At 39.6% G+C, this 26,870-nt stretch overlaps 2 protein-coding genes across 6 annotated transcripts in view; one reads left to right on the forward strand and one right to left on the reverse strand.

The window, feature by feature from the left end:
* Window positions 1–7,148, reverse strand: part of LOC310894858 (vasoactive intestinal polypeptide receptor 1-like) — a 39,480-nt gene extending 32,332 nt beyond the window's left edge. For both annotated transcript variants that reach the window (XM_083825487.1, XM_083825486.1), the window contains exon 1: window positions 7,034–7,148. In XM_083825487.1, the coding sequence (XP_083681613.1) occupies window positions 7,034–7,078 (45 nt within the window). In that variant the 5' untranslated portion in view covers window positions 7,079–7,148. The remainder of the gene's footprint in view (window positions 1–7,033) is intronic.
* A 12,232-nt stretch (window positions 7,149–19,380) lies between these two features.
* LOC310894860 (endogenous retrovirus group 3 member 1 Env polyprotein-like) lies at window positions 19,381–26,230 on the forward strand. 4 transcript variants are annotated; one of them, XM_083825491.1, is made up of 3 exons: window positions 19,381–20,130; window positions 23,567–23,674; window positions 24,510–26,230. In XM_083825491.1, the coding sequence occupies exon 3, from the start codon at window positions 24,635–24,637 to the stop codon at window positions 25,709–25,711; it is 1,077 nt and encodes a 358-aa protein (XP_083681617.1). In that variant the 5' UTR covers window positions 19,381–20,130; window positions 23,567–23,674; window positions 24,510–24,634; the 3' UTR covers window positions 25,712–26,230. The 4 variants fall into 4 exon arrangements, with proteins under 4 accessions (XP_083681617.1, XP_083681618.1, XP_083681615.1 ...); XM_083825492.1 differs by having other exon boundaries at window positions 23,570–23,674; XM_083825489.1 differs by having other exon boundaries at window positions 23,567–26,230.
* The last annotated feature ends 640 nt before the right edge of the window (window positions 26,231–26,870 follow it).

Raw genomic sequence — 26,870 nt, forward strand, 5'->3', positions numbered from 1 at the left:
CACATTTTTTGCTTACCTTTTAGAATACATTTTGGTTTTCCTACAGAACAAACAAATAATTTGAGTAGTAGTAACAAAATGATCGTTACCAAAAAATCCCTCATTATTTCTACTTGTAAGGATGGATTCAGCTGGACAGGAAACAAGTCTTTTTTTGTTTGTTTGTTTTGTTTTCTGGAATTCCTGGACTCTGTTGATGATGATGAGAAACTTTGTATATGGAATATTCTTAGGTTTGATGTTTAAAAGTCACAACAACTCAACATGATTTTATACAATTACTGTCTATTTTGAGCCCTTTGGCAAAAGGCTTGAAAGCAATGACCAGTCAGAGCCCAAAATGAAATCAAAACCATGAAAAGAGATTTGGAATGCCTTTAAGAAAAAAGCATTTGGGATAGATGGGTTAACTTAAGGTTCCACTTCGTGCCAGAGGTGCCAGGAATGGTGAAAGAAGACATGTCATTCATAATGAAAGGTTTCAAAACAGGAAGTGATATCTTTTTCCAAAGGCCAACTTAAGCAATGCATGCAGTAGTTGCAGGTGTAACACGTATGAGGGACTAAGCATCTGTACCCTCCCAGATGCATTGTCAAAGAGGCAGTATGTGTGCCTTTTCCCTCCTTTGGCAAATCCACACCTGTTGAACCAGACTATCAGTCACTATAACCCAGAACTGCACTGAAACCAGTGGAGTGTAATTCATTTGCATTGGCTGGGAAGCCCATACTCTACCCACAGGGAAGGTGTGTGTTGGTTTTCCACAAGATAGAGGAACTGCCATAACAGGTCAGATCCCTTGTCCATGTAGTCCAGCCCTCTGCCTCTGACAGCAATGATCAGAAAACATGATTTTAGGATTTTCTCTAGAACAACTGTTGCTGACACTCACCAATAGTGAGATTGTACACAATGTTACTACTGTTGATAGCTTAGCAATTAATAAGTATATATAAATTTTATTTGATTTTGGGGTACTGGATTTGGTGTGCCAGTGACTGTAGCCATTAGAAACCAGAATTTTTGTTACAGGCCAGAGCATAGATTAAATATTTCTGACAGTTAGAAAATCAAGATCAAGTGTAATTACAGAGGTAACCTACAGCCTACCCTGTAAGAAGCAAAAATGAGGCTAGTTTTGTCAACAAACAATATTGTAGCTTATTGGCAGTAATGCCATTCTAAAATAAATAAATAAATAAGGAAAAAATGACACATAAACAAGAAATTTAGAACAGTGATGATGCTTCAATTTGTTGGTTTTCCTCTGGCTTTAAGAAAAAGACAACCATTAAGCCATTTTACAGTTAAAGGAAAGCCTTCTGGGCAGAACATTATTTGTGATTTGTTAGCTAAGGTTTACTTATTTTTTCTTATTATTCTCACAGTGCCTTGAGAGAAAAGTGCCTGTTGTTGCTCTAACTTGCCTGCAGTGGTTAGGTGATGGGGCTTTCTAGAAAGCAAGGGCCCTGCACTAGTTGCTTCACCAGGTAGGGGACACTGTATGGCAATGTGGGAGGCATCTGACGTAATCACTGAGCTCTTGTAGGAAAAGAGCAGCTCCTGTTCACCTTAGAAAGGGGTAATTTAGGAACCAAAGTAAGGGTGTCCAATCTGACACAGTCTTCACTGCTGTGGTAATAATTCAGAGGCTAATTCTAAATGCTGCTTCTTGGATCAACATTTCCTACTGGCAAGGCAGTAACATCGCATTGACCTTACTGAAAATCACATTACAGGGTGCCTAAGAATTAAACAGAAAACTTAGATGTTTCGTGCAGTAATGTGGACAGCACTCAAGGAATGAGGTTTTGCATTGCTGAGCTACACTGAGATCTTTTTGCAGTCTCGAATGTTAGTGACCAGCCAAAATTCACAGTGGTGTCTTAAATCTAAGTCCTAACGACCTTAACAATGTTGCCTGGAAAAAAGCAATCAGAAGTGAACATAAAAAAGTTGTATATGACAGAAGCGGGCATGCTAAAACCCTGAGACAGTTTATAGAGCCAGATGTTGGATTTGTACTTACTTTTGAACTTCATTTTCTTAACATCCGTAAGGATACTGCATTGAAACCTTGAGCAGTACACTTACCGATAGTAAGAAGCATAACCTTCTTTTATATTTCCGCTGTATTTTCATTTGTTTGCCCAAACAGAAAATTCAAGCTAATGACACTTTGGGATTTAATTTTCTTGTGTTGGACAAGACCAGATTTAGCAAGCTCAGGGAAGCAAGTATTTTTAGCAACATCCTAATGCCATACTTAGTGCAGATTAGTTAAAAGCAATTGTTTGTGAAAGCCCATACAGAGATGGTGCCCTCAGACTGTTGTAGTGATAGAAAAACTGTAATTTAGACATCACATAAAGGACAGATCTTCACTCATTAAAAAGTCTATTAGCACACTTGGGAAAAAGAAGGGACATTTTCTATGTTCTCTGAAAACAAGGGAAGTGCTTCAGAGTTGGGCATCTAATATACTTTTGAAAAAGAAATTCAGTGGGATCAAAAAAACAGGAATGAATTGGTAACTCTTAGTCATTTTGAAAAGTAATCAAAATGGAAGAAGTAGGTGAATGAAGAAGTGGCAAGATAGGAACATTTCAAGAACTTGAAGTGTATTTCCAGTGATCTGGTTAAGTTTCCAATGCAGTGGAAGCCTAAAACCACACAAACAAGTTATGCATCTAGTGCATAAATCATTTACTAAGAATATTCATAATATTCGTCACTATTTTTTTTCCCCCTCTGTCTCTACCATTTGAATTCATCTGTCAGATCTCATCTCCTCTGAAGTCATCTCTGTACTCCCTGCTCTCCATGTCTGGGCTTCTTCTGTTCAGCTTTTTTCTGTTATGACTTGGATGCCCAAATAGTTTCTTCTCCATATTCAAACCAGAGTTGTCTGCCATCCGTGTCATACAGACTCTCACCTGGGAGAATTAAAACTCACTTGCTATTTTGAGATACAGAAGAGCACAGCAAAGACGTGAAAATCATGCATTCCCTGATCTTTTTTAACCATGCAATGCTGTGTTCAGTCATTCCTGGAAGTTGGCTGGTTTTACCAAAGACACAGTCCAAAGAAGAAGAACATACTCTGAAGTGAATGCTTTTTTTTTTTTTTTTTAAGTTGAAATGTTGATGAACACATCAAAGTGATGAATTCAAAATGAAAGGTGGCTCATAAAAAAATCTGAATACGTCTATTCACTGAAGAAGTCTAAGAAATCCCCAGCCATTTTCATGAACTTCTCAATCTGTCGAATATATCTTATGAAAATCTTCCATAAGGCTTGTCCTTGTCCACCTGTTTCACTTCTTTCTGAAAAAGCCCAATACTAATTAGAAAGTTTTGAAACATCCAAGTCAGGGACAATTTTCCCATGTGAAAGGAGCTAAGACAAACCTTGAGCTCTATAAGTTCTTGTCCATGTCAGTTTAACTACTTTCACAATCACTGCAGTAAGGACATTCCTATTCATTGTGACCTATAAGCGATTCGACAATATTATAATACAATACAGGCAGTATTCCATTCTGTCAGAAAACTGGAAGAAACTATAAAAAAACAGCCAAAATTTCTTACACAGCAAAAAAGCCCAATGCTTAAGTGTGCTTGGAAAAAACAGTGACTATCCACTTTTCTGACACAGTCTTGATCCCCAAAGCTTTTAACCCCAAAGGTAAAGGCCTATTTCCAATCTTTCTCTTCAGCCAGTTTAAATAGATTATTCCGGGAGTCTTTTGGGCTGAAAATGACTACCTAGAGGACATTTTCAGTGTTTGTTTCCTCTCTGTAACTCTATTACCTATGGAACAAGAGAAGCTGAGATACTGATTGCCTTACAGTCATTTAGAGGAATATCTTTTCAAGATTGTTTTTAAGACATTGGAGTAGTGTTTGAATGCTCCTCTGTGTATTGGATTGTATTTATCTGACTGTATTTAACCACATAGCTTTATACAGAGCAGTACTAGCTGCACATACATATCTGTGTATATCAGTGTATGTATTTACTCATAGATAATTCTGTATGTGACAATACAGACATACTAATTTATTTTGTTTACAAACCCAAGTAATTAGTATTATCTTGAAGAAAATGAAAATGAATGCATTAGCTCTATAAACCTGTTAGAGCATTTAATTTCTTAACTAATACTGCCACTAATATTTACGGAATAAAAGCACCCTAATAGCCAAGGATCCTTCTCTTTGCTATTTCAAGTGCCCATATTAAGGTGAAATTTCTCCCTTTCCATATGTGTAGTATGTTTGCCTAAGGGTGGGGTTCATGTCACCAAATTCCAGAGAAATGAAACTTAGATGTCAAAGACCATCAGCAAGCTCACTCAACCAAAGCCATAGCCATTGTTCTTGGAGTGTTCCTACCTTTTCCCAGTAGTATTAAAGGAGTCTAAACTAGTAACTTTAGACAAGATTCCTAATTTTAGACAGATAATTTTAGATGATTAATCTAAACTCCTCCATCAGGCCTCCCTTAATAATCAATGAAGGCAGACAGGCAGTTCCAGGGGAGGATTCCTCCCAGCTCTCTCAGACACCCGTTTGAGGACACAGTGACTCATTATACAGGAGCCTGTCTCCCTCCATTAACTCGCTCCAGGAGAACAAAATGCCTGAGCAGACGGATCCTTCCACACCTCCACTTGCCTGTGGAGGGGAACCTAAGGTGTGCAGACACTGAATCTCTAGAAGAAGCACATATGTACCTTAAACGCAGATTGAGTAGTGGCTGTATCAGGAATTTAAGCCAGCCCAAATCTCTTTTACTGGGAACTCGGCACCTTGCTATGGATTTGGATCCATGTGCCTGCTTGCTATGGATGTGGATCCATATGATAACCCATCTATGCTCACTCTCACCTCCATTCTTCAAACAAGGCAGAAGCCCTTCCCCAAAAATGTGAAAAGCTTTTAAGTGTTTGGAGATGAAAGCAGTTTAGTTCAGCAGGAAGGATGACAAATACAGTCTTTTCAGCTCCCCATCCTCTGTTTCCTGAGACTGAGCTCTTTAAGACAGGAAAAGTCCTTTTTATGCATTTCAGCACCCACTGCTCTCAGTTGCTTGTCACTTACAAGCAAATGGTAATTTTTAATGCCAAGGACTCTATTCTCCAATGCAGAAAGTACATCCTGCAACATACAGCTCCCCGGGGAGCTGACAGGAGGTAGAAGTACCTAGTTTCATAGAGGAAGTTTTCAGGATTATTTCAGGATTATCTTTCTGGTTTATTTTCATATCTGAATGAAGAAATATTTGGAGAATCTGCACTAGATTTTTTTTTTCTCTGATGTGACCCTTTGATATGTGAAAAGACCGTTTACTCAAAACATCCAGTGGGTCTCTGGCTTTTCCTGACTGTCTGACTTAGGGTCCAAAACTTTCCAATAGACCAAGTCTGAAACATGAAAAACACTGAGATTTAGATCATTGACACTTACCAGAAATGCAGTTGGTGTTCATATGTAAGCAATAGTTTGATGCCAAAAGCTACTTGGAGCATGCAGTTTGTCAAACAGGAATTCCTCTGCTCTCATCCCATCTGATAAGTAATTTATTATGGGCACAGACTGCTGCACTATGCTAAAATGTTAAAATGTGTGGCAGCCCACAGATGTTCATGATACATCATTCCAGGTTAGCTCCACTCTGCAGACATCTGCAAGAACAAGCTATGCATCTGATATGTGTAAAAAGGCTAGTCCAAATGCCAAAGTCACTCTACCTGTAGAAGCGTAACACTGCAGGCTGACGAGCTTGCCCTGAATAAAAACTGTATGTAACAAGATTTGTGTAGCAAGATTCTGTATCTTAACACTTGTAAATAAAGCTGCTTAAACACAAAGAAAATCCAGTGTTCCAAAAGATGTGAGGTGCTGATGTGAGAATTTGCCTCCTGTCTTTCACCTTATTAAAGAGAAGGGTCAAGTCCGGTCTGTAATCCTTTAGGCTGCTGTTATCATCAATGGGAGAGAATAGGCTTTATAGGAATATTTGCTCCATCTTTCTCAGGACAAGAGGAAATCCTTCCAGGGAAGGCGACTGTCTCCCCGTTGAGTACAGAGGGAGTCTGAATCCTAGCCTACACTAAACATTCATCTGTGAAATGGCTTTAGAATTAATGAGTCCCCAGGAATCACACCGAGGAAGGTTCCCAAACAATTCTTTGAGACTAAAGATGTAGGGGAAAGAGGAGCTATGGATGTACTTACACCTACACCTGCTTTTGCTAATCAGTGCAGGCAACACCAGCAGTTGGCATTGGGCACGGGAGAGATATACATGTTTGAATTGCTTCTCTGTGCCCATACATCTTCCCTGAAGTTTAATGTTACAGTCTCACCTGCTGCCTCCAGTGCACAGCAGACACAAGATGGTTCAGGCTTCTGCTTGGTGACATTATAAGCAGCTGCCTTCAGCAACAAAAACATCAGTGCCCTCTCACAGAAGTAAATGTCCCGAATCCATCAGGAGGAAGTATTCCCTTCTAGTTATCCTCTCTCTTCAGCAAAGTTACCTTTCTCAGGACAAGACAGGAAGCAAGCCATCCCCTCCTGTCCCTCTAAAGATATGCTACAGCTACTCTGATTTAGGGATGCTTTTCTGTCCTCTGGAAACTGCAGTTCTAATGAATGGAAACTGAAAGAGGTTTATTAATAGCATCATAGGGTTGGAAAATTTAAAGAAAAGAGCTGGGTTAAATCTGTAACTCTGGAATATGTTTTCTATTTTTTTCCTTCCCCCTCGCCCTCTTTTGTTTTTTCTTTTCATTTTTTTTTCCCTTCCTTCTGCTTTCTTCCCCTCCTGACAAAAGTTACCCTGCCTCTGCGGACGACCCTCCCCGGGACCCTGCGGGGCAGTGGCAGAGCCATCCAGCTGTGGCCAGCTGTGTGGGCAGCCAGATGTGCGGTTCCCTCTGCTCCCCCCACCCCCCGGCACCCAGTGCAAGGCAAAGGTGCCCAGGGGACCCCTTCCCCCGGGGCCGCCGCCGGACACTCACCAGGGGGAGCAGCAGCCAGCACAAACTTAGCATCCTCCGCAGCATCCTCCGGGTCCTCCCCGCTCCCTCTGCCTCCTGTGAGGCTGCCAAAAGCCGATGCTCAGCCCGCCCCCACCTGCCCAAGACCCGCCCCGGAGCTCCTTGCACCTCCTTTCCCAGACCCCCGGGTCCCTCCTGGGGATCCCGACAATTGCAACTTTTCCTCCCGCACCTTCGTGCCCCGCAGGGCCAGGCTTGAGATCCCCCTGGGATTTCGGACCCACCTCCGTGCACCTGGCATCTGCAAAATTGTAGGGGGCTGGAGCACCAGCCGGTCTTTGAGGGTGCTCTCGGAGGCAGATGCTCCCCGTGCAAGAAGAGATGCTGAATTCACCTCCCCTTCTGTTTATCATCAGCCTGTGCTTGCAGCCGGTGGCAACAGGTTTTCAAAGGAGCTGTGTTTCCAGTGGGTCTGGCAGGGTGGCATTACCTGGGCACTCTGCAAGAGGGAGTTTCATCTGCCTTCTCTCAGGTGGGAATTTCAAGCAGCGACAAGGGATTTCCTTTGCAAGCCGCGTAAGGTCTTTCTGGCCCTTTTGTATAAATTTGTCTCAAAACCAGCTTTATTAATGGGTGCAGTGGGTAAAGAGTAAAACCTTTCTTTCCAAGTCTGCTTCTTTAGGGGTAGGAGGGAGTGAGGGAAGAAGAAAAAGGCAAAAAATGATAGTAATTTTTAAATGTCAGGGTTCACAGGACCTAGGCACCAATTCTGGATTTTGCCACAGGAAATATTGAACCAAGCTATTCTCAGGGCCCAGGAGAGCAGGAATTATGGACATGGCAGAAACATTTTTCTTGATAAGATTGAAGTGCTATTTCATATCCCATTTATCATTCATTGTTTCCCAATAGTGTTAAACACAAGGGCTCTGTATAGTCAGAAGAGGTTCAGGGTTCACCTAAGCCACTCCAAAGGAGGCATCTAACACCATTTCTGGAATTACATATATCTGCAGATTTCTTCATAACTGTATAGATCTCTTATAAGTTCTTTGTCATTTTTGCTAGCTCCATGTAGATACTTCAGATATACAAGTATACCTCGAGTAACACTTCTTACCTGTGTTTGGGCAACTGTGTCACGTCAGTGATATCTATTAATTTTTCTCTTTGCACTCTGGTAGTCCAGACCAGATCCGTCTCTGTTATAATGGGGAATGTGTACATTGCTGTATTAAAATGCTGAAATGTGGGTGTTTTGTGTCATGATGTACCTCACCTTAGACTTGCAAATCAACAAAATTTGGATCTAAAATCCAACAGTAACCCCAGGCTTATGTTAGAGAGACAGTCAAACCTACAACCTGTGCGTGATAGAGGGGAATGAAAGCAGAAATTTGTAGGATAACATTGGTAACCCAATTCTCATTTACGTCCTCTTTCCTATATGTTTGTCTTTTATTAGTGTATAATAACATCTGATCACTTACCTGTTCAGATAAGCCTCAAACACTACATCAAAATCAAGTTTGTTAAAAAATCAAGTAATAAAGCCACTCAAAAAATTATTTTAAGTCTTATTTTGACAGTTTTCCCTTTCTCTAGAGAATGACTTAAAACTATGGCCAACTCCTACTAGTCAATAAAGTAGTTCTCATTCAACTGGGGAAAAAAAAAAAAAAAAAAGGAACCCAAGGAACCCATTATATAGAATCATAGAATCATTAAGGTAGGCACCACATAATATTATTGGTTCCTATTCTAAGAGTTACAAAAGAAAATGCAAAATAGACATCAATCAAATACCCCCAAGATAAAAACAGATAAGAATTCCTGCTGAAGAGTATTCAACAAACTTGAGTATACAAGATCATAAAGTAACAGAATAATTTAGATCAGAAGGCATCTGTGGAGAACCAGCTCCTGCCAACTCCTCACTTCAAAACAGGACAAATTTCAGCATCAGGTTAAGTTGCACAAGGACTTTATTGCTGTATTTATATATACATATATATATGTGTGTGTGTGTGTGTGTGTGTGTGTCAGTCTGTAAATATGGAGATGCAATTAAATGAATATCAACATGACATTCCAATCCAGAATGGTTCAGTTACATTTCATTATTTAAAGCCTCTCATCACTTTGGTGAAGCCTTTTAGGTTATCAAAACCAGTCTCCCACTGTGGAGCAGAACCAAGTGCGAACCACCTTTGTGGTTTTGTTTGTTTGCTTGTTTGTTTTTCAGGAGAGAAAGGGGAGGGTAGTATCTTGACACGGGTGGTCATAAGTTGTCCACAGGAGAAGGCATTGGTCTCTCAGTGCTTTCTTCTTCCTAGATTTCCTTTCTTGCACCTGCTTTTCCTATCTGTTCTACAGTTGTTCTACAGTTGATCTACAAAACAGGTCCCATTCTAACACCTGAACTTTAAACAGACTAGCTGGAAACTCCTCTTTTTATGAGTTTTTCTCCATGCTAAAAAAAGAAAACAAAGTCTTCTGTCATTGTTCTCTAACATGTTGATGTAGTTGATGTTATAAACCCCACTTATATTCGAGAATCTGAGTTCCTTATTCTACTTACGTCCATTCATTGCTTCAAACTGATCTTTTTTTTTTTTTTTTTTTTTTTTGTAGGCTAAAACCTTATTTAGAAATCTAATTTCTGTTTATCACATTCATTTACTTTATTCACTGTACTCCTTGTTATTACTCTGTACTCACCCAAAGAAGTTCCAATAATGAAATAGCAGAGGGAAGTAACCATACTTCTCATAATCTCTTGCAGGCTCTGAAGGATTTTGTTACTTTTTATCACAAAATGGTTCCTCCCCTGATAAGCTTACTATAACCTACTGTTCTACAGCACCAAGCTGGTCGCAGAATATAACTCTGACATGCATTAAAATGTCCTCTGGTCGGCATTAGAGAGGGATCTAATCATCTTGGCCATATGAAACTTAATGAATGAGGCAATAGACCTGTGATTCTTCGCAATCCCCATCATGAATGTTCTGAATCAATTAATGTCAGTTAATGAAAATTACTTGGCATTTACTGAGCTGCTTAGAACCTTTTATAGGAGCCAGAGAATGTCAGTTTTGATACCATATGCTACCTGCATAATGTTTTTCCATAACAAAAATCTTTCTGAAATGCAACTGTGTTTCCTTTGAGTGCATATACAAGCACCTTAGACAACAAAAGTATAGTGCTCCAGCACCACATTGCAATATAAGCCGTCAGCTGGGGAATAAAGGTGAATCTATTGACATTTTAAACAATCTTTTGATGAATCTGACTAAAAACAGAAAACAAAAAGCCCTGGAAGTATGGGAAGAAGACTGCAATTACTGAAAGCATGTAATCCAATGGTTAGGCAGAACGCGACATTAGCGAGTAACATATTGCAACTATAATTAAAAACAAAGCTCGACTGTATTCAGAAAATGGAGGATGTACAGAAAGGATAGAAGCGTTATTCCTGAGGGTGATTTCTGTGTGATATTTGAGGGAATGGGAAGCAGGAAGATAAAACAGCTGAAGAAATGGGTTGTTGTGGAGATGCTAAAGAGGTAAAACACTAACTATGAGAAAACAAGTACTTAGAGCTGCACGAGGCTGATTTGTCCAATTCATTTTCTTTGTATACACTAGCTGTGTTAACTATTTGCTATTTTTCTTGGGTAAAATTGACTCCCACTGTGTCGTGTGGTTTTCGATCTATATGTACCCACATTCTGCTACCTTTACCTGGCATGGATCCAGGGACAGCACAGAAATATAGGCAGAGATGCAGTCCAGTCTTGTTTCCTTTGCCTCTAATTATGGTTTAAAGAGTTAATGCTGCTTGGTGTCCTGAACTGTGTTGTCTCCTTATTTCTCTGTCCTGTTCTTTCTATCCCTATTGGCTCTTGTCTTGTTTTTAGAATACAAGATCTTGGAGGCAAAGGATCAATTGCACTTCAACTGCACTTCAGCATGGAAGAAATACCAAGTGCTGACAGATCCCAGGGTATGGATGAGGCAAGGGTGTCAAGAACTGTTATAATTTAATATGCTACTAATGTGTTGTAGCAATAGGGAGAAACAAAAGCAAAAACAAACAAACAAAAAAGCGCACACACACACACACACAAATAAAAAAACACTCATGAAGGAGTTCTTTGGATTTCAGAACTCAGCTTGATGCATATAAAAACCTTCACTGATTCTAAAAAACATAGCACCCTTCTCTCATCCTCTCTTGCTTCCACTAGTTCCCTCCCCTTTTTGTATTATGGCTGAGCTGTTTCTGCAGCTGTAAACTTAACCAGGTTCAGGAATAAGTCCTTCAGAAGATATTTTTTTTTCCTTTCTTGCATGGTATATTTCAGACTGATGTTCTCAAGCCTGGTTTTCCACATGGTCTGCAAATACCTCTTCTGGTATCCAAGAAAGCATTAGCTTAGGGATAAGAATGAGTGGCAGAAAGAAAGGGAATTGTCTCCTTAATTTAAGGATTTAAGGACAACTTAAGGACAGCATTAATTGAAGTGAGCAGCCAACCACAGCCTCAGAGGGCTAACAGAAGAGCTTAGAATGAGGACCAGCACCAAGCATTGCGCAGATTTGTTTGGACATCCAGCTCTGGATGTGGAGTTCACAAGCCCAAACTGTGTGCCTTATAGAAACCAAACTCAAGCCCATTTCCAGTGATAAACTAGAGCTCTGTACCTTATCCCTGGCTGGCAGGAAGCTTGTTGAGCTGGATAACACGAAGACAACTACGAAAATACATTAGACACAGGGCCATGATACTGACATATGTGTTATGATCAGCTCTAAGAAGAGTCTCCATGTCCGGAGGTATATGAACAGCTACATCAGGTTTTTGTAGTAGAAAATGACTTGACATTCCACCCAGTGTGAAACATGTAGGTGAATTTTAAATAGCAAATATTTAATGGCATGCTTCTGTTGTCTGCATCCTGTATATCTACTTTCATTTAAGATGTTGTAGGATGTCCCATCTGTCTTCCATTTGCTGTCCCAGAATGACCCAAGTATCCCGTAGATTACTGCCATACCTGCAAGACCAACTTGAATGTCTTGGGTGTCTGAAAATATAGAAGCCCTCTAGATCCTTCCTTATTGCTATGCAGGCAAGGGCACTGGCCTCACATGGACTCTTCCCACATGTTTTAATCTATAAACTTTATTCCACCTAAGCACCTAAGATGTTTTCTGAATTTGAAAAATGTTTCTTATCGGTATATATCTACTAAAAACAAGCTATTTTTTTAAATAAAGAAAACACCTTCTTTTAATCTTTTCCACATTTCTCATTTAAAAGTAAAAAAAAAAAAAAAAAACAAAAACAAATCTGTCAGCAATCTTTTCTCTATTTCTATTGTATCTTATCTGTTGAATAGGCAAGTTATTTTTTCAAACCTAAGGGAAGTTACTTTTCCCAGTGACACACAAAGCAATCTTCATTCCTATTAATAGTCTCTAAAGAGCTGACAACCCAGCTGTTCCTGTCCTTGGAAATAGTTTTATGCATTATATTATTCATTTGTTTTTTTGCTTTCCTCTGGCTGTTTTAACCCAAATTCATTTCTGTTTGTTTTTCAAGATAAGCAGAACAACGCTGATTTTTATTCACTGAAATAAGGTTTTAAGACTTAGCTTGCTCTCCTCATGAAAGCCAAAAAATAATATTCATGCTTCTTCTAGGTATTGGTTGAAAGGGCAAAATAGGAGATAGGTAAGTATGAGTAACCTATTTTTAACAATATAGGAGTTCACTAGCTAGTATATACTTGTCTCTGATCCTTTTATGTTTGATAGAGAGAGATAAGGTCATCATTTGTTATACATTTCTGTTTTATGGTGCCAATTTCTCCACTAACTGTAGAGGGGACTCAGACAGCTAGCGCATCTCAGATCCCTACAGTTGTGCTCTTCTCATCTAACTTCAGACATTTAGAGAGTAAATGTGAACTGATTATTCCAGGTTATTTTCACAGTCACAGGCACTGTTAAATGCAATTTGCCTGACATAATTTAGATGTCTACAGAGGACAAGATAATCAGTTCCCCAGGGTGTACTCCTCTCCACTGTCTCTAAAAGGAGGATAGGATGATCACTCAGATGTAGATGTTTACTTTAGGGGTGAGATTCCACACACTGGTATAGACACCTAATGTAGGCATCTATCTGGATGTGTAAGCTGGAAAAGTGAGCTCCTGCTGTGTTTAATAGACAGTCTAATCTAATTATCTAAGCTTGCTTTACAGTTATGAGAATGAGATCGGAAGTTCCAGTTTGAAACTCATCCTTCCTGTATCGTGGTGGGAGGCACTGACTCCTATACCATTCTGTCCCCTTTAATTGACTTCAAAGGGAGATGAGAGGTGGAGAACATTTCAGACATTGAGAAATTTAGGTATCAACATGTAGGTGTTTAAATGCAGATTAGGTGCTTAAGATGCAGATAAGATATTCCATTGGGGTCAATAATCATCTAAAAGATGGCACCTTCAATTAGGTTTTTTTGACTCCATTGACTGTATTAGGTAAGATCCCATTCACTACTGTATAACCTTACACACCTCAATGCTCAATTAAATTGCCTAACAATAGGTGACCTGTGCCAATCAAGATGCCTTAGTATATTTGATGTTTACAAGATGCTGCCAGATATGAAACATGGGTACTGAAGGCATGGCAGGTTGAAGCTGCCTAGGTAAATGACACTAGATTCCAGGGGGTGGGAAAGTAAATCAGGCCTGAGAACATGCAAAGGGCCCCAAAGTTAATTATCTTTTTTAACTTCCTGGTTGTGGTAAAATACCTGCTCATAACAGAAAACAGTTTTTGATTTTAAAGATGCAAAGAGGTTAATACAAACACTGCCAGTTGAGTAAGTATTGTGAATTTATTTCTGTTCTTTCAATTGAAGATATTGCTGCATACATTCAATGATCCCAGTGATAACACAATGATTAAGGCTGTTTGAAACAGGGTTTGGAATTGTAGTTGATAAGAAGAGCAGACCTGTCACATGAGCCGTGACAGGAGATCCGTGGGATCTATAGCACTTATCTAGTAGTGCAAGCCAGAGTGTTCTGCCATCAAAATTTCTGGTAAGATGTTTGTTGCTATGCCTTGCTGTGTTGCTTGTCATATTTAACATAAATAAATAAATAAATTAATTAATTAATAAATAAATAAAGACCCTGAAGTGTTCCAGTTCCTCCATACAACACAATTTTCTTAGCCTCTCTTTTAAGTCTCTCTGCTTTGTGGAGGTACATATCACACCCACCTCAAACCAATGAAGATGGCTTTCTGAGGACTGGATTAGGTTTGCATCTTACATCTAACCTAGCAAATCAAAATGGGCAAGGATCCATTCTGTGGCTGAAGGAGCAAGTGGTAGAGACAGTCTTTGTCCATGTAGCTAACTATGGCTAGCTCCTTTTTTCCCCAGAAAGAGCCCAGTCTCACTCATACTTTCCACTGGAAACATTCTCTGGACTATGCTATCACCTGAACAGTGCCAAAGCATGATCTAAAAGAGTGACAGGCAAAAACCATACCAGAGAATACACTAGTAACAAACCACTACAGATGCCACAAGCATACCAGTGCTTCTGTCCATCCCTGGCCCTCCTCACTTTGCTATATTCACACCACACAGATAGCCCTGCTCTGAAAAAAACGCCTTCCCAACCCATCACTGGCAGGACTGAGGACAAAGATTCAATGAAGTGAGACTGAGCAAAAGTAGATTTATTACTTCCTTCAACGCTTGTGGATGTAGAGAGAGGAACATGGAGTTTTCCTCTACAGCATATGCATGTGCTGCTTCTACCCAGCCAATTAGCTCAGAGCAATGTGCCCTTGTATTCTCAGGGGATAAGGGTGCAGACATATTCAAAGAAGATTTTAATTTCTAGGAGAAGCATTACTTGTAGGAGGAACAATATAAAGAAGATGATGCAGGAGTGTGATGTAAACTCCTTATGTACAAGTATGACATGCTGGCCAATTTCTTAATTTCACGGGAAAATGTAAGGAAGAACCAAGAACAAGACTACAGTATGCAAACACATTGATTTTATTTAATGAGTGGTTATTAAATAAATAACGCAAAATAAATAATAAATATAAGGACCCAACTCTGATATATATTCAGGTACTGGCCATCATTACTGATCCTGAGAAATATGACACTTCTCACCTTCATTCTTTTTCATACTGTAGATATGTACAGCTGAGCTAGTCGTGCCATAACTTTATTTGTAAAGAAAGAAGAAAAACAGGCATGTTCAAGCATTATTTTTTTTTTTTTCTCGCATCAGACCAATTAGATTCTGTGTGCCATTGACTGTACTGACTAAATGAATCCAACACAGAAATCTTTTATGTGATCTACCCCCTAGAGACTCATTATTCTGAGTACTGGCATTTTGGAAAAGGAAAACTAAAGAAAAATGAAATCATAACAGGAACCACAAGCTTTCCTGAGAGGGAAACTTTGTATGCTCAAGGCCAAGCAAGCTGCAAACTGTGCGTAGGGGGAAATTATTTAACTCAATTTCTGTGAGTGCAAAAACCTCTAGTTAAACATTTCTGAGTCACAGCCCTCAGATGGGACAGAATAAAGTCTTAAAGGGATGAAATTTTCTTGTAGGTCTTTCAGCAAAATCTATAAGCAACAGAGCACTAGCGTTTAGCTCAGAAATTCATTTATTTATTTATTTATTTATTTAACGGGTTGCCTAAAAATTAACTACCACAGGAAAGCAGGAGGGCCATCAGTCCCTAGGTTTAAAATAAAACTATTTTGGTATCTATGTAAAAATGCCAACACCAGCCCATGTGCTTCCACAGACATATTTGGCCTATGGAAGGAGAAATGTTGAATATACGTATATGTATATACATGCACACTTCCATTTACACTAATTTTGGATGAAAGCCTTATAATTTTTTCCTCTAAGGAGACTTAACCCCTAAGAATGCCAAAGCTAGGTTTCTGCTCCGCGGACGGACATCTCTCTCTCTCTCTCTCTCTCCCCCCACCTTTTCTACTGACTACAGGGGTACCTAGGGAGACCATGCCCTTAGCCTTAGCCTAAAATTTGTCAGAGTGGATTCTTCAGTGTGTTCCCTGAACGCTACCTTGAGAAACACATGTAAGTAACTGCACAGTCTAAACCAGCACAAATATAAGAAGCAACAATCCCTTCAGATTCTTACGAGCTGAAGTGTTTCCTGTTTCACAAATAATATTTGACAGGCTAATAATAAGAAAGCATTAAATATCAACAAAAAAGAAAATCAACTTTGGATGTGATAACTACTACTGGGAAATCTTTTCTCGTTTCCTCTTTTCTTTATTCCCCTTTTCCTCCCTTTCTTCCTTCTTTCCTTTTCTACTATAAATGACTGTTCCCCTCCAGAAGAGATTAAATATATAAATACAAAAAACCTTATGGCTCTCAAAGGTTTATTAAATGCCTGCTTTTAGGTACTTGATGAAAACCATATTTCAAATAACACATCTAGCTAAAATCATAACCAAAACAAATAATTAAAGAAGAGGTCAAATTGTTAGTTGCATAATTTCTCATCACGAAAAATCCATGACAAAAATAATATGGAATATTAGTGCTAGGTTTTTATATCAGGTTAGCACAAGTGTGGTGGCACCAGGTAATTATCACTTCTCCCTCTGATTCATAAGCACCAGAAGAAAAATCTACGAACCTCTCCCAGGAAGAGACCAATGGGACAAATAGCTTTTATGTTGCAAAATTTGTGAATGTGCAACAATTTAACAGATCTGAAGGAAAACTGGAAAGAAAGAAGGAAAGAAAGAAAAGAAAGAAAAGAAAGAAGGAAAGAAGGAAGGAAGGAAGGAAGGAAGGAAGGAAGGAAGGAAGGAAGGAAGGAAGGAAGGAAGGGAGGAAGGGAGGAAGGAAGGAAGGAAGGAAGGAAGGAAGGAAGGGAGGAAGGGAGGAAGGAAGGAAGGAAAGAAAGAAAGAAAAAGAAAGAAAGATAAAGTGCAATTTTACTATCTTGACAAGGATTTCATTTACAAGGAAATAAAAGAAAAATCTTGATTTGACTCCAAGTGAAAATAGTGTTTAAACTTTTGGCTAACCAGTTAGCCAAAATAACATCTAGGTCAAATTTAAGGCTGTAGTAATTGTTTATATGAGATTGAGAACTTAATATTTCAGAACAAAAAGTTGGATATTTTATCACTATTTGCTACATTTTTTGCTATTAAACATCTTTTTTTTGTTGCTGTTGTAGCTCAGCAATATGACATATTATGCATACGTGAATGTAATTTCAAGTGTTACTTGAACATCCCGGATATATTTTATAAAGAAAACAGAAGTAGTGAAAACAGAATACCATGTGATCTAATTCTGCAATTCAAATTACCTAATTTGAGCTGTGTCTAAGAAATCAACCATTACTAGATTAATAATTCCAGATGATAAAAAGCTACCTATATTATTATTTATCATAAAGCTTGTGTGAAAGATGTTTTCTAGTTATGTTATTGTGTAGTGTATGCCCATTGTTACTCTTATTTTTCTAGGAGACATTACAAAATAATAATAAAACAATGTGAGAAAAGGCTTCAAAATCTTTTTTTTTTCCATTATATAACAACACTAAATAAATTAATAATAATAATAATGTAATTTAACCACTAGGGTTTTTATTTTATTTTATTTGGAGAGAACTGCACAACAGCTAGTGTAATGCACAATTGCATTCTAAGAACTAAGCTTTTTACCACAGCATTAGTTGAATGAGGTGAGAAAATTCTTGCTGTAAATACCAACAAAAAATAACTAGATGAAAACCAATTTAGTATTAGGACTGATCTATACTCAGGAACTCATGAACAGAAACTACATAAAAAACAGCTCAGCATTTAGAAGCGGTATAAGCATGCCACAAAGCACAGTCAGGGAACAAGCTTACATTCTGGGATTGTGGGTTTTTGCTTACTTGTTCAAAATTTCCTTTCTTTTAAAGACAATTGTGATTGCCTTACTCTGCTTTCTCCCACAATGTTTCAAACACAGTAAAAATCCCTGAATTAAAGTAGTTGGGTTGGAGAACATAAAACCATCAGTTTCTTCTTAAACGTGGATAATTAATTCCACTTATATTCATAATATCTAGTTTTTAGTGACGAACATGGTGAGCAGCTCACCATTTACACATATTCACTCTTTTCCTGTTATTTAATTGATTATAAAAAAGGTTTTAATTCTCCCAGATTCGTTATCTGGAAAACAGGTGAATAATTCTTGCACACTGATAACTTAGAAGACTTCAGGCACATCACACATTTTAGCCTCTGATCACTCTGGCCTTTGTTTGCTGATGCAGAAATTACAATATTCGTTTCAATATTTAGGTTTTTTGTTTGTTTGTTTTTATTTTTGTGTGTGTGCAGAATACAATGCTTACCTGAAAATATCTCAAAAGTGATTGCTTCCCTACTTTTTATTTATTTATTATTATTATTATTTATTCTCCCAGGGAAATATAATTGTCAAAAATGAAAATGGGAAAAGAAGTCCATCACAAAATGCTTGTAACAATGTTGATGGAAAAAATCTCCAGTGTTGTTCTGATCTGCAAGGAGACTCAACATTTGTGTACAGGCTGCCTAAATACCAGAGTAGCTGATGACACAAGCAGATGAAAAAGATTGGCATTACACATGCCATACTTAACAAATACCTGCTTTTAGTAGCAGCCACTTGCCAATTTAGGGGTCCAGGAAGGGTCACCAAGTATTCAAAGGTGACTGGCTAAACCTAATATGTTGTGTTTAAAATGATTGATTTGCGTAACAAATAATCAAGTCATTGACCACTGTGGCCGAGAACATTTTGCTGAAGTCACTAAGCTGCAAATTGCTGGAAGTCAGCCAGGCTTTCTTGGAAGAATCTCTGCATAGTTGTTGTCTTCTCATACTTGTCCTGAATTTTCTGTTATGGCCACTGTCAAAAAAAAAAATACATAATTGGCTGTATATGTTTCTGAGCTGAACCGTACAGCTGTTTTTCTATGTTCTTAAGCTTTAAATATATATATCTTAAATTTGTTAAATTATGCATTTAAATAAATATGCATTTCTCTATTTAATTATTTCCATGCTGAAAGGCTTATTCTCCAATATGAATAAAAACTTTTTAAACAATCATATTTTACTACAATATTTGCCATTAAGAGGCCATGAATTTTGTCTGAGATGTTACTAAGGAAATAATAAAACAACACTCCCATTTACACTGGCTGCTAAATCTGCAGCTCTTGATGCAAATATTCACCAGTGTAAGAAATGGTCCAGCAATTCGTGCCACTAAGGGGTTTTGAAGGGTTAACATTGAGGCCTGGGTTTAGGCGAGAAAAGAACAAAGGGATTTCTTCGGAGAAAAACTGCTGACTTTGCACGGATGTGCAGTAACTTCTGATAGCCGGCCAAGAGACCACTAGATAAGGAGGAAGAATAAGAGCCTTCCTGTCTCCCTGTCTCCCTGGACCACGAGATAAGGAGGAAAATATGAGCCTCCCTGTCTCCCTGTTCGAACGGCCCCTGAGAAAGTAACAGAGACTGATAAGCAGGCGACATCGGATTTGGGAAACCAATTATAATAACCCTGCCTCTTCTAGAAGTAGTAATAAATATGTATTAGCCTAGGAGTATAAAAAAGTAGATGCCTTACGTAACGGGTGTGCGTCCCGGTGGAGCAGAGACTCCCGGCGCACCCAGCGCTGTTTGCTTGCCTCTATTCGTTTAATAAATTGTAAACTCTGATTGTAATCCTATTTGGGACTCAGTCATTTATAACAATTGGGGGCTCGTCCGGGATGGTCTTGGTTCCTGAATTCTGACTTGATCTAGGAGGGGCGCCCCCACCATTTGGTGGCTCCTGTTCGAGTCAGGTCGGGGCTAACACCATCCTGAACCTGAATAAGGGCAAGCAAAGATTTAGATTTTTTTTATGAGCTCCCTTTGCCGGCTGCAGCACTATATTTTGCCCGTAATTCTGCGCGCGAAGATCCGAACGAAGACGACGGAGTCGTAAGTATTTAATGTGTATACCGTTCGGTTGGGTGGGTTTCGGTTGCCTGTGTGTGTGAGAGTGTGACTGAGACGGAACGTAGTTCCGAAGCGATTGTGGAGGTCTTCTAACCGCGGTTCCAATCTCCCGCGAGGGACTTGGCCGGTGAAGGACCGAAGCGATTCCTATAGGATTCGTGGGTGGGTGATAGGTCCTAAACCCCCTGCAAGACACTCTCACTAAGGCAACCAAGGGCTGTAGGAATTGCCACAGTAAAATTCCTAGATGGGTCAGACAAAATTGAAGACCCGGGACCAGAGAAAAGGGAGCAAATTACCAGACATACCACCAGAAAGTCCATTAGGGATAATGATTAGAAATTGGAACGATAGGGGCCCCAGAAAAGGAAAAAGCAAAGTAAAAATGATTCAGTATTGTATGATAGAATGGCCAAAGGAGCCTTTAAGACCACACGTCTTTTGGCCTATTTTCGGATCTTTTGAAGACTGGGTTTGCCAGGCTTTAAATCTACATGTTAACTCAAAGGAACCTTTTAGTCAGGAGGAAAGTGATTATGCAAGGTTATGGATCAGGATCTCACGTCCTTTTCCAGCCTCAGTATTTACACTAAAAACAGAGGAGGAGTTTGAAGAAGGAGAAGAAAAACGGGAAAAAGAAAAAGAGGATAAATGGGAGCCATTAGATAATTTACCACCTCTATATCCTAACAATCCACCCCCGGTGGTGCATCTTGTAATCCTGTTTTGTTCTTAAATGTTTTGACTGTGTCAAGGAGGAAGGTGGGAGCATTATCTAAGTAACAGTTTAGAAGTTTGGGTATATTCGCGGTGGTGTTCGGTCAGTTTCCCAAGTATCGGGGGAGGGGGGCTGACTGATTATCAAAGTGGTAGAACGGAGAGTCACTTCTTTGGTGGTTCGGGCCTGAGCCCTGGGAATTCGGTAAGAAGGGGGAGAGCGAATTTATTTAGGCCTCAATACCTTTTTAAACCCCCATCTTGACGGATACACAGGAGTGATTCCTTGTTTTGTGTAGGCTTACTAACAAAGTGCATGAGAAAAATTAGCATTTGGCTTGAAATTCGGTCTTATTGAAATGTAAATTTTGTGGAAAAGGTGTTATTGTTTGTCTAGAAGACAGAAGGCCGAGTGCTTCAGGTGTTTTTCCGAAGTCCTGTGGATTTATGATTGGAATGGGGCTCATTAATAATCTGAAATAGTAAAGTTTGTATGTGGAAAGAAGAGTTTAATCCCAGAGAATTGGGACATTTGGGAAGAAGATTAGGAAAAGATAGTAAAAACCTGCAATAAAAAGGTTTGCGTGGAAATTGAAACAAGGGACAGTAACTAATATAAATAAATAAAAGGGAATGGGAAATCAAGGAAAAGGGGAAAATCCAAAAAAAAAAAAAAAAAAAAAAAAAAAAGACGTCCTAAAAAAGAAAAAGCCTCCTTGGGTGCATATTGGCACATTGGAAGGATATTGTTAGAAATGGGGGCACAGAAAGCAAGAGGACTTTCACTAAGTATTGCAATCAATGGTGGCCACTATATAAACTAAATGGCCACTTTATGGATCAATCGACTATAACAGTGTCTTGCAATTAATGTTTTTGAGGAGAGAAGGAAAATAGGATGAAATGTTGTATAGTGATATGTTGTTTCAGCATGTTGGAGGGAAAAGGTTTGGAATTAAGTTGGCCCCTGACTGAGCCTTTGGTGTTGGCATTAGAAAAGTACGGGCTGGAGAAAGATAAAGGAAGTGTTAAAAGGGTTGTTGAAGGTGTTAAAGGTTGTGTGGCATGTAGTATTTAACAGAGCTGTTTGAAGTTGAATGAGCAGGGGAAGAGGATGTAGGAATGTTAATAGTTCCGTCTCAACCCGAGGCTGAGATCTCTAAATCGCGGGTGTGAGCCCTCTGGGGCAGGGGGACCGTGATGGGTCCGAGAGAGTTGTCGTGGAAACAGAAAAGCAGCTAACTTTTGAAACAACCTGAGTTCCTGTGTGAGCTCAGATTGCCAATGGGACCGCTCAGGGAACTTTCAACGATTGCATTCCCCTGACCGACCCCCTCACTGAGACCCTAATCACCCCGGAAATTATGTAAATACTAAAATCTGGTTAAATTGGCTATTGGGAATTGAGAATCTGTTCCAAGAAGGTCCAAAAGAAACCCCTATGGAATTTATGGAATTTTTGAATTTCTGGACCAACTTTGAAATGCAATGAAAAAAAAAAAAAAAAAAAATGGACCTGGCTTAAAAAAAAAAAAAAAAAAAAAAAAAAAAAAGAGAGAGGCAACTGGCTAACCTCTTTCCAGGGCAATCAGCCCCTGATATCAGAAAGAAATTGTCTTAGGCTGCAGGACAAACTTACAACAGTCAGGAATGATGGGGACCTGGGGCATCTACCCTAGCAGGTCCACTAGTTGAAATAAAGCTAGGAAACGAAGACAGGCTTGAATTTTTTGTTGGTTATGGGAGCTTCTTTCTCTGTGTTAATTAGGCTGTAAATGTAATAGGAGCAACATATTCAGTGTTAAATAGTTTAAAAGGACGATTAGGAACTAAGACAACTACAATAATTGGAGCCACAGGGAAAGAGGAAGAATGGTCATTCTTACGACCCCTTGATTTGCGTTTTGGGGGTGAGGAACTAACCCATAAATTTTAGTATGTACCAGAATGCCCGATGCCACTCTTGGGACGGGATCTATTAGCCAAATTAGATGCAACAATAACCTTTGAGGATGGAGAATTAATAATGAAGGTACCTGAGTCCAAAGTAGGCCAAATCCTAATGATCAAAGATAAACCCTTTGTTAATATTCCAAGAGAAGTAGAAAATGCAGTTATAGCAACAGTACGGGAAACAGATGTACCAGGGAAGTCGAAACTGGCACAACTGGTAAAGGTGGAATTAAAGGAAGGAGCCAAACCTGTTTGAATCAAACAATATCCACTTAAGATAGAAGCTAGGCACGGGAATAGTGAAAATTATTGACAAATTTCTCAAATATCAGATTCTGGAAGAATGTAAATCGGAATACAATACTCCAATTTTTCCAGTAAAGAAGCCGAATGGCGAGTATAGATCTGTACAAGATCTTAGAGCAGTAAATGAAATAACAAAGGATATTCACCCGGTAGTAGCTAATCCTTACACATTGTTAACATCTGTGAAAGAGAAATATAAATGGTTTACCGTGATAGATTTAAAGGATGCCTTCTTTTGCATACCTCTTGATAAAGATAGTAGAAAATTATTTGCCTTCAAATGGGAAAACGTATTGAAGTTTTTGGACCACATATGGTAACAACCGTTTTGGAACAAAGGGGGGGGGGCACTGGTTATCACCCAGCCGGATGATGAAATATCAGGCAATACTAACTGAACAAGATGACATAACCTTGAAAACGACTAACCTGTTATATCCAGCAGTATTTCTAGGAACTGTTCCAGAAGAAGGACCATTGGAACACAATTGTGTGGAAATAATCGAACATACGCCAGCCGTGAATATTCGAAGGATGTACCCCTTGAAAGGTATTCAGTGGGAATACCACACTCCGTGGCACCCACAAAGCTCAGGGAAAGTAGAAAGGATGAATCAAACAATAAAACAACAATTGGCTAAGTTAATGATCGAGACACAGCTGCCCTGGACGAAATGCTTACCATTGGCACTTTTAAACATAAGAACTAAACCACACAGTGAGACTGGTTATCATCATATGAAATGTTATATGGTACGCCTTATTCTCAAGGGATGCCCCTAGGGAACAATGTAGTTGAGGATCATAGTATCCAGAAATACATAATTACCATTGGAAGGAGATTACAGGAGATAAGATAAATTGGGATGATGACTCAGACACCACCTTTAGGATTTGCTATTCATAAAATACAACCAGGAGACAAGGTCTTAATAAAAACCTGGAGAGAAGAATCATTGAACCCCCGATGGGAGGGACTGTACCTTGTTTTACTTACTACTGAAACAGCTGTGAGAACAGCAAGAAGGGGTTGGACCCACGCATCCAGAATAAAAGGACCAATAACTACCGAAGCCTGGAGGGTTGAGTCCACTCCTGGGGAACTGAAACTGAGACTAAAGAGGAACTGATATCCCAGCAATGAGGTTCTGCATGAATTAAGGGCACTGGATAAAGAGGACAAGTCTGAAGGGAGGAAAGGGAGAAGGCAAGACCGGGGTAGGACCCTCCACTGCGGCGTGTATGGTCTACCGAGGGAGGCAACCCCTATGGGTATTGACCGCCGAGTGAGAGTGCCTCGACCGGACTTCTCCCTCACCAAGATCAGTTTGTCCTGAGAAAAATAACATGAGAACCTTTTAAACCCATAATAAAATTGTGATTAGTTTTTCCAGGAGCTGGATCACCCTGAAGGGCTGAATGGTAACACAAGCTCTGAAAGCGGGCCCAACCCCATGATTGAAGGCGCTTCCCACACTCTCAAGATTGGACGGCGAAAAAGGCTTATAATATGACAGGTCGCCAAAGAGAACTGAATTGTGACTGTAAGTGGAAACCCAACGTGGGAGCTTGGAAGCGTGCATATACGAGTACAAACGGGGCAGACATTGTAACAGGACCACTCGGTAACAAGGACACTCTGTATTATCACGCCCCAAAGGGTAAAGATGGATGGGATGGTCATTTTCCAAACGGGACGTGGGCCCTAAAGGGACATTATTGGGTGTGTGGCAAACATGCTTACAAGAGGCTACCTGGAAACTGGTCGGGAATATGCTATGGGGGGTACATAAGACCCTTGTTCTTTTTATTGTCACAAACACAAGGAAATCATTTAGGAATAAGATTATATGATGACCTGAACAGAGTAAAACGATCTATTGATACTTCCTTATCCGGGGGTAGTGCCCAAAAATGGGGAAAGGATGAATGGCCTCCTGAAAGAATCATACAGCATTATGGGCCAGCCACCTGGAACCCAAATGAGTTGATATCAGGAGCCCGAGAACCTATTTATAATTTGAACCGAATAATTAGGTTGCAAGCTATCCTCGAAGTTGTAACAAATCAAACAGCGACAGCCTTGGATCTTTTGGCTGACCAATCCACTCAAATGAGAAATGCTATATTCCAACATAGAATGGTCTTAGACTATTTACTAGCAGAAGAAGGGGGAGTATGTGGAAAACTGAACGATTCTAATTGTTGTCTACAGATTGATGATAATGGAAAAGTGGTCAAGCAGATAACAAAGGAAATTAGAAAGTTAGCCCACGTCCCAGTACAAACTTGGAAGGGTATGGATTGGGATTTCTTTTCATGGTTGCCTGGTGAACCATGGGTTAAAAGGATGCTGTTTTTATTTTTATGTGGTGTAATGACATTATTGTTTATACCTTGTATGATACCTTGCTTTACGTTGTTGATACGGCGAGTAATAAATAGCACCCAATTTGTGATGACTTCAGTGGAGAGAAAAGGTGACGTGTCGATAATGATGCTTAAGAAGTGGACACCCCGAGAACTGACTGATGAAATCCAATTGTTACTGACAAAGGTTGAAGGAGAGACACGAATTGATGATTAAAAAAAAAAAAAAAAGGGAGGAATTGTAAGAAATGGTCCAGCAATTCGTGCCACTAAGGGGTTTTGAAGGGTTAACATTGAGGCCTGGGTTTAGGCGAGAAAAGAACAAAGGGATTTCTTCGGAGAAAAACTGCTGACTTTGCACGGATGTGCAGTAACTTCTGATAGCCGGCCAAGAGACCACTAGATAAGGAGGAAGAATAAGAGCCTTCCTGTCTCCCTGTCTCCCTGGACCACGAGATAAGGAGGAAAATATGAGCCTCCCTGTCTCCCTGTTCGAACGGCCCCTGAGAAAGTAACAGAGACTGATAAGCAGGCGACATCGGATTTGGGAAACCAATTATAATAACCCTGCCTCTTCTAGAAGTAGTAATAAATATGTATTAGCCTAGGAGTATAAAAAAGTAGATGCCTTACGTAACGGGTGTGCGTCCCGGTGGAGCAGAGACTCCCGGCGCACCCAGCGCTGTTTGCTTGCCTCTATTCGTTTAATAAATTGTAAACTCTGATTGTAATCCTATTTGGGACTCAGTCATTTATAACAACCAGCAAATCAAATAAAATAGAAGCAGAAGGTAAGCAAAGGTGAATGCATAAAGCGATCCAGGCTTTTCTGCATTGTTAGTTTATTCTTAGAACCGCTCTTCAGGCAGATATACAAATGCTGAAGAGATAAATGATTACATCCCTGAGTACAGGTCTGGCCTGGGAACACATCCTCAGATCTTTTCTTGGAAACATCACCACCTTAATTCAGGTTGAAATGATCAGGTGATTAGTAGGTTATTTCTGCAGCCTCCAATTACAAAGGATAGAGCTATCACTTGTAAATACAATTCTCATTCAAGAACAACGAAAACAGCTCCTGTGGCCTCGGTTAATTAATAGATGGCAGCAAGCTTTGTATCAAGGACTGAAATGTTTCCTCCTAATGCAGGGTTTGTTGTTATTACTGTTTCTCCTCCTGGCAGTAGAGGGCTTATTATAGCGGAAAAGCAACTGAGGTAGAATCACTGTAATTAAAAAGACATTTCATGAAACACGAAGCAGCAACAGGAAGACTGTCCTCTTTTGTGGCAGCTAAATGTGAAACTACTCTGGCCTAAAGAGTCTGAGGGGTGGTGTGGGCCCAAGTGTGTGTGGTGTGCCAGCTACAATGG

The sequence above is a fragment of the Anser anser genome (assembly GCF_964211835.1).
Source record: "Anser anser genome assembly, chromosome: 2".
Lineage (NCBI taxonomy): Eukaryota > Metazoa > Chordata > Aves > Anseriformes > Anatidae > Anser > Anser anser.

Excerpts from the sequence above, each read along its gene's own strand:
- LOC310894860 (XM_083825489.1), top strand. The coding sequence starts at position 24,635 with ATGACAGGTCGCCAAAGAGAACTGAATTGTGACTGTAAGTGGAAACCC.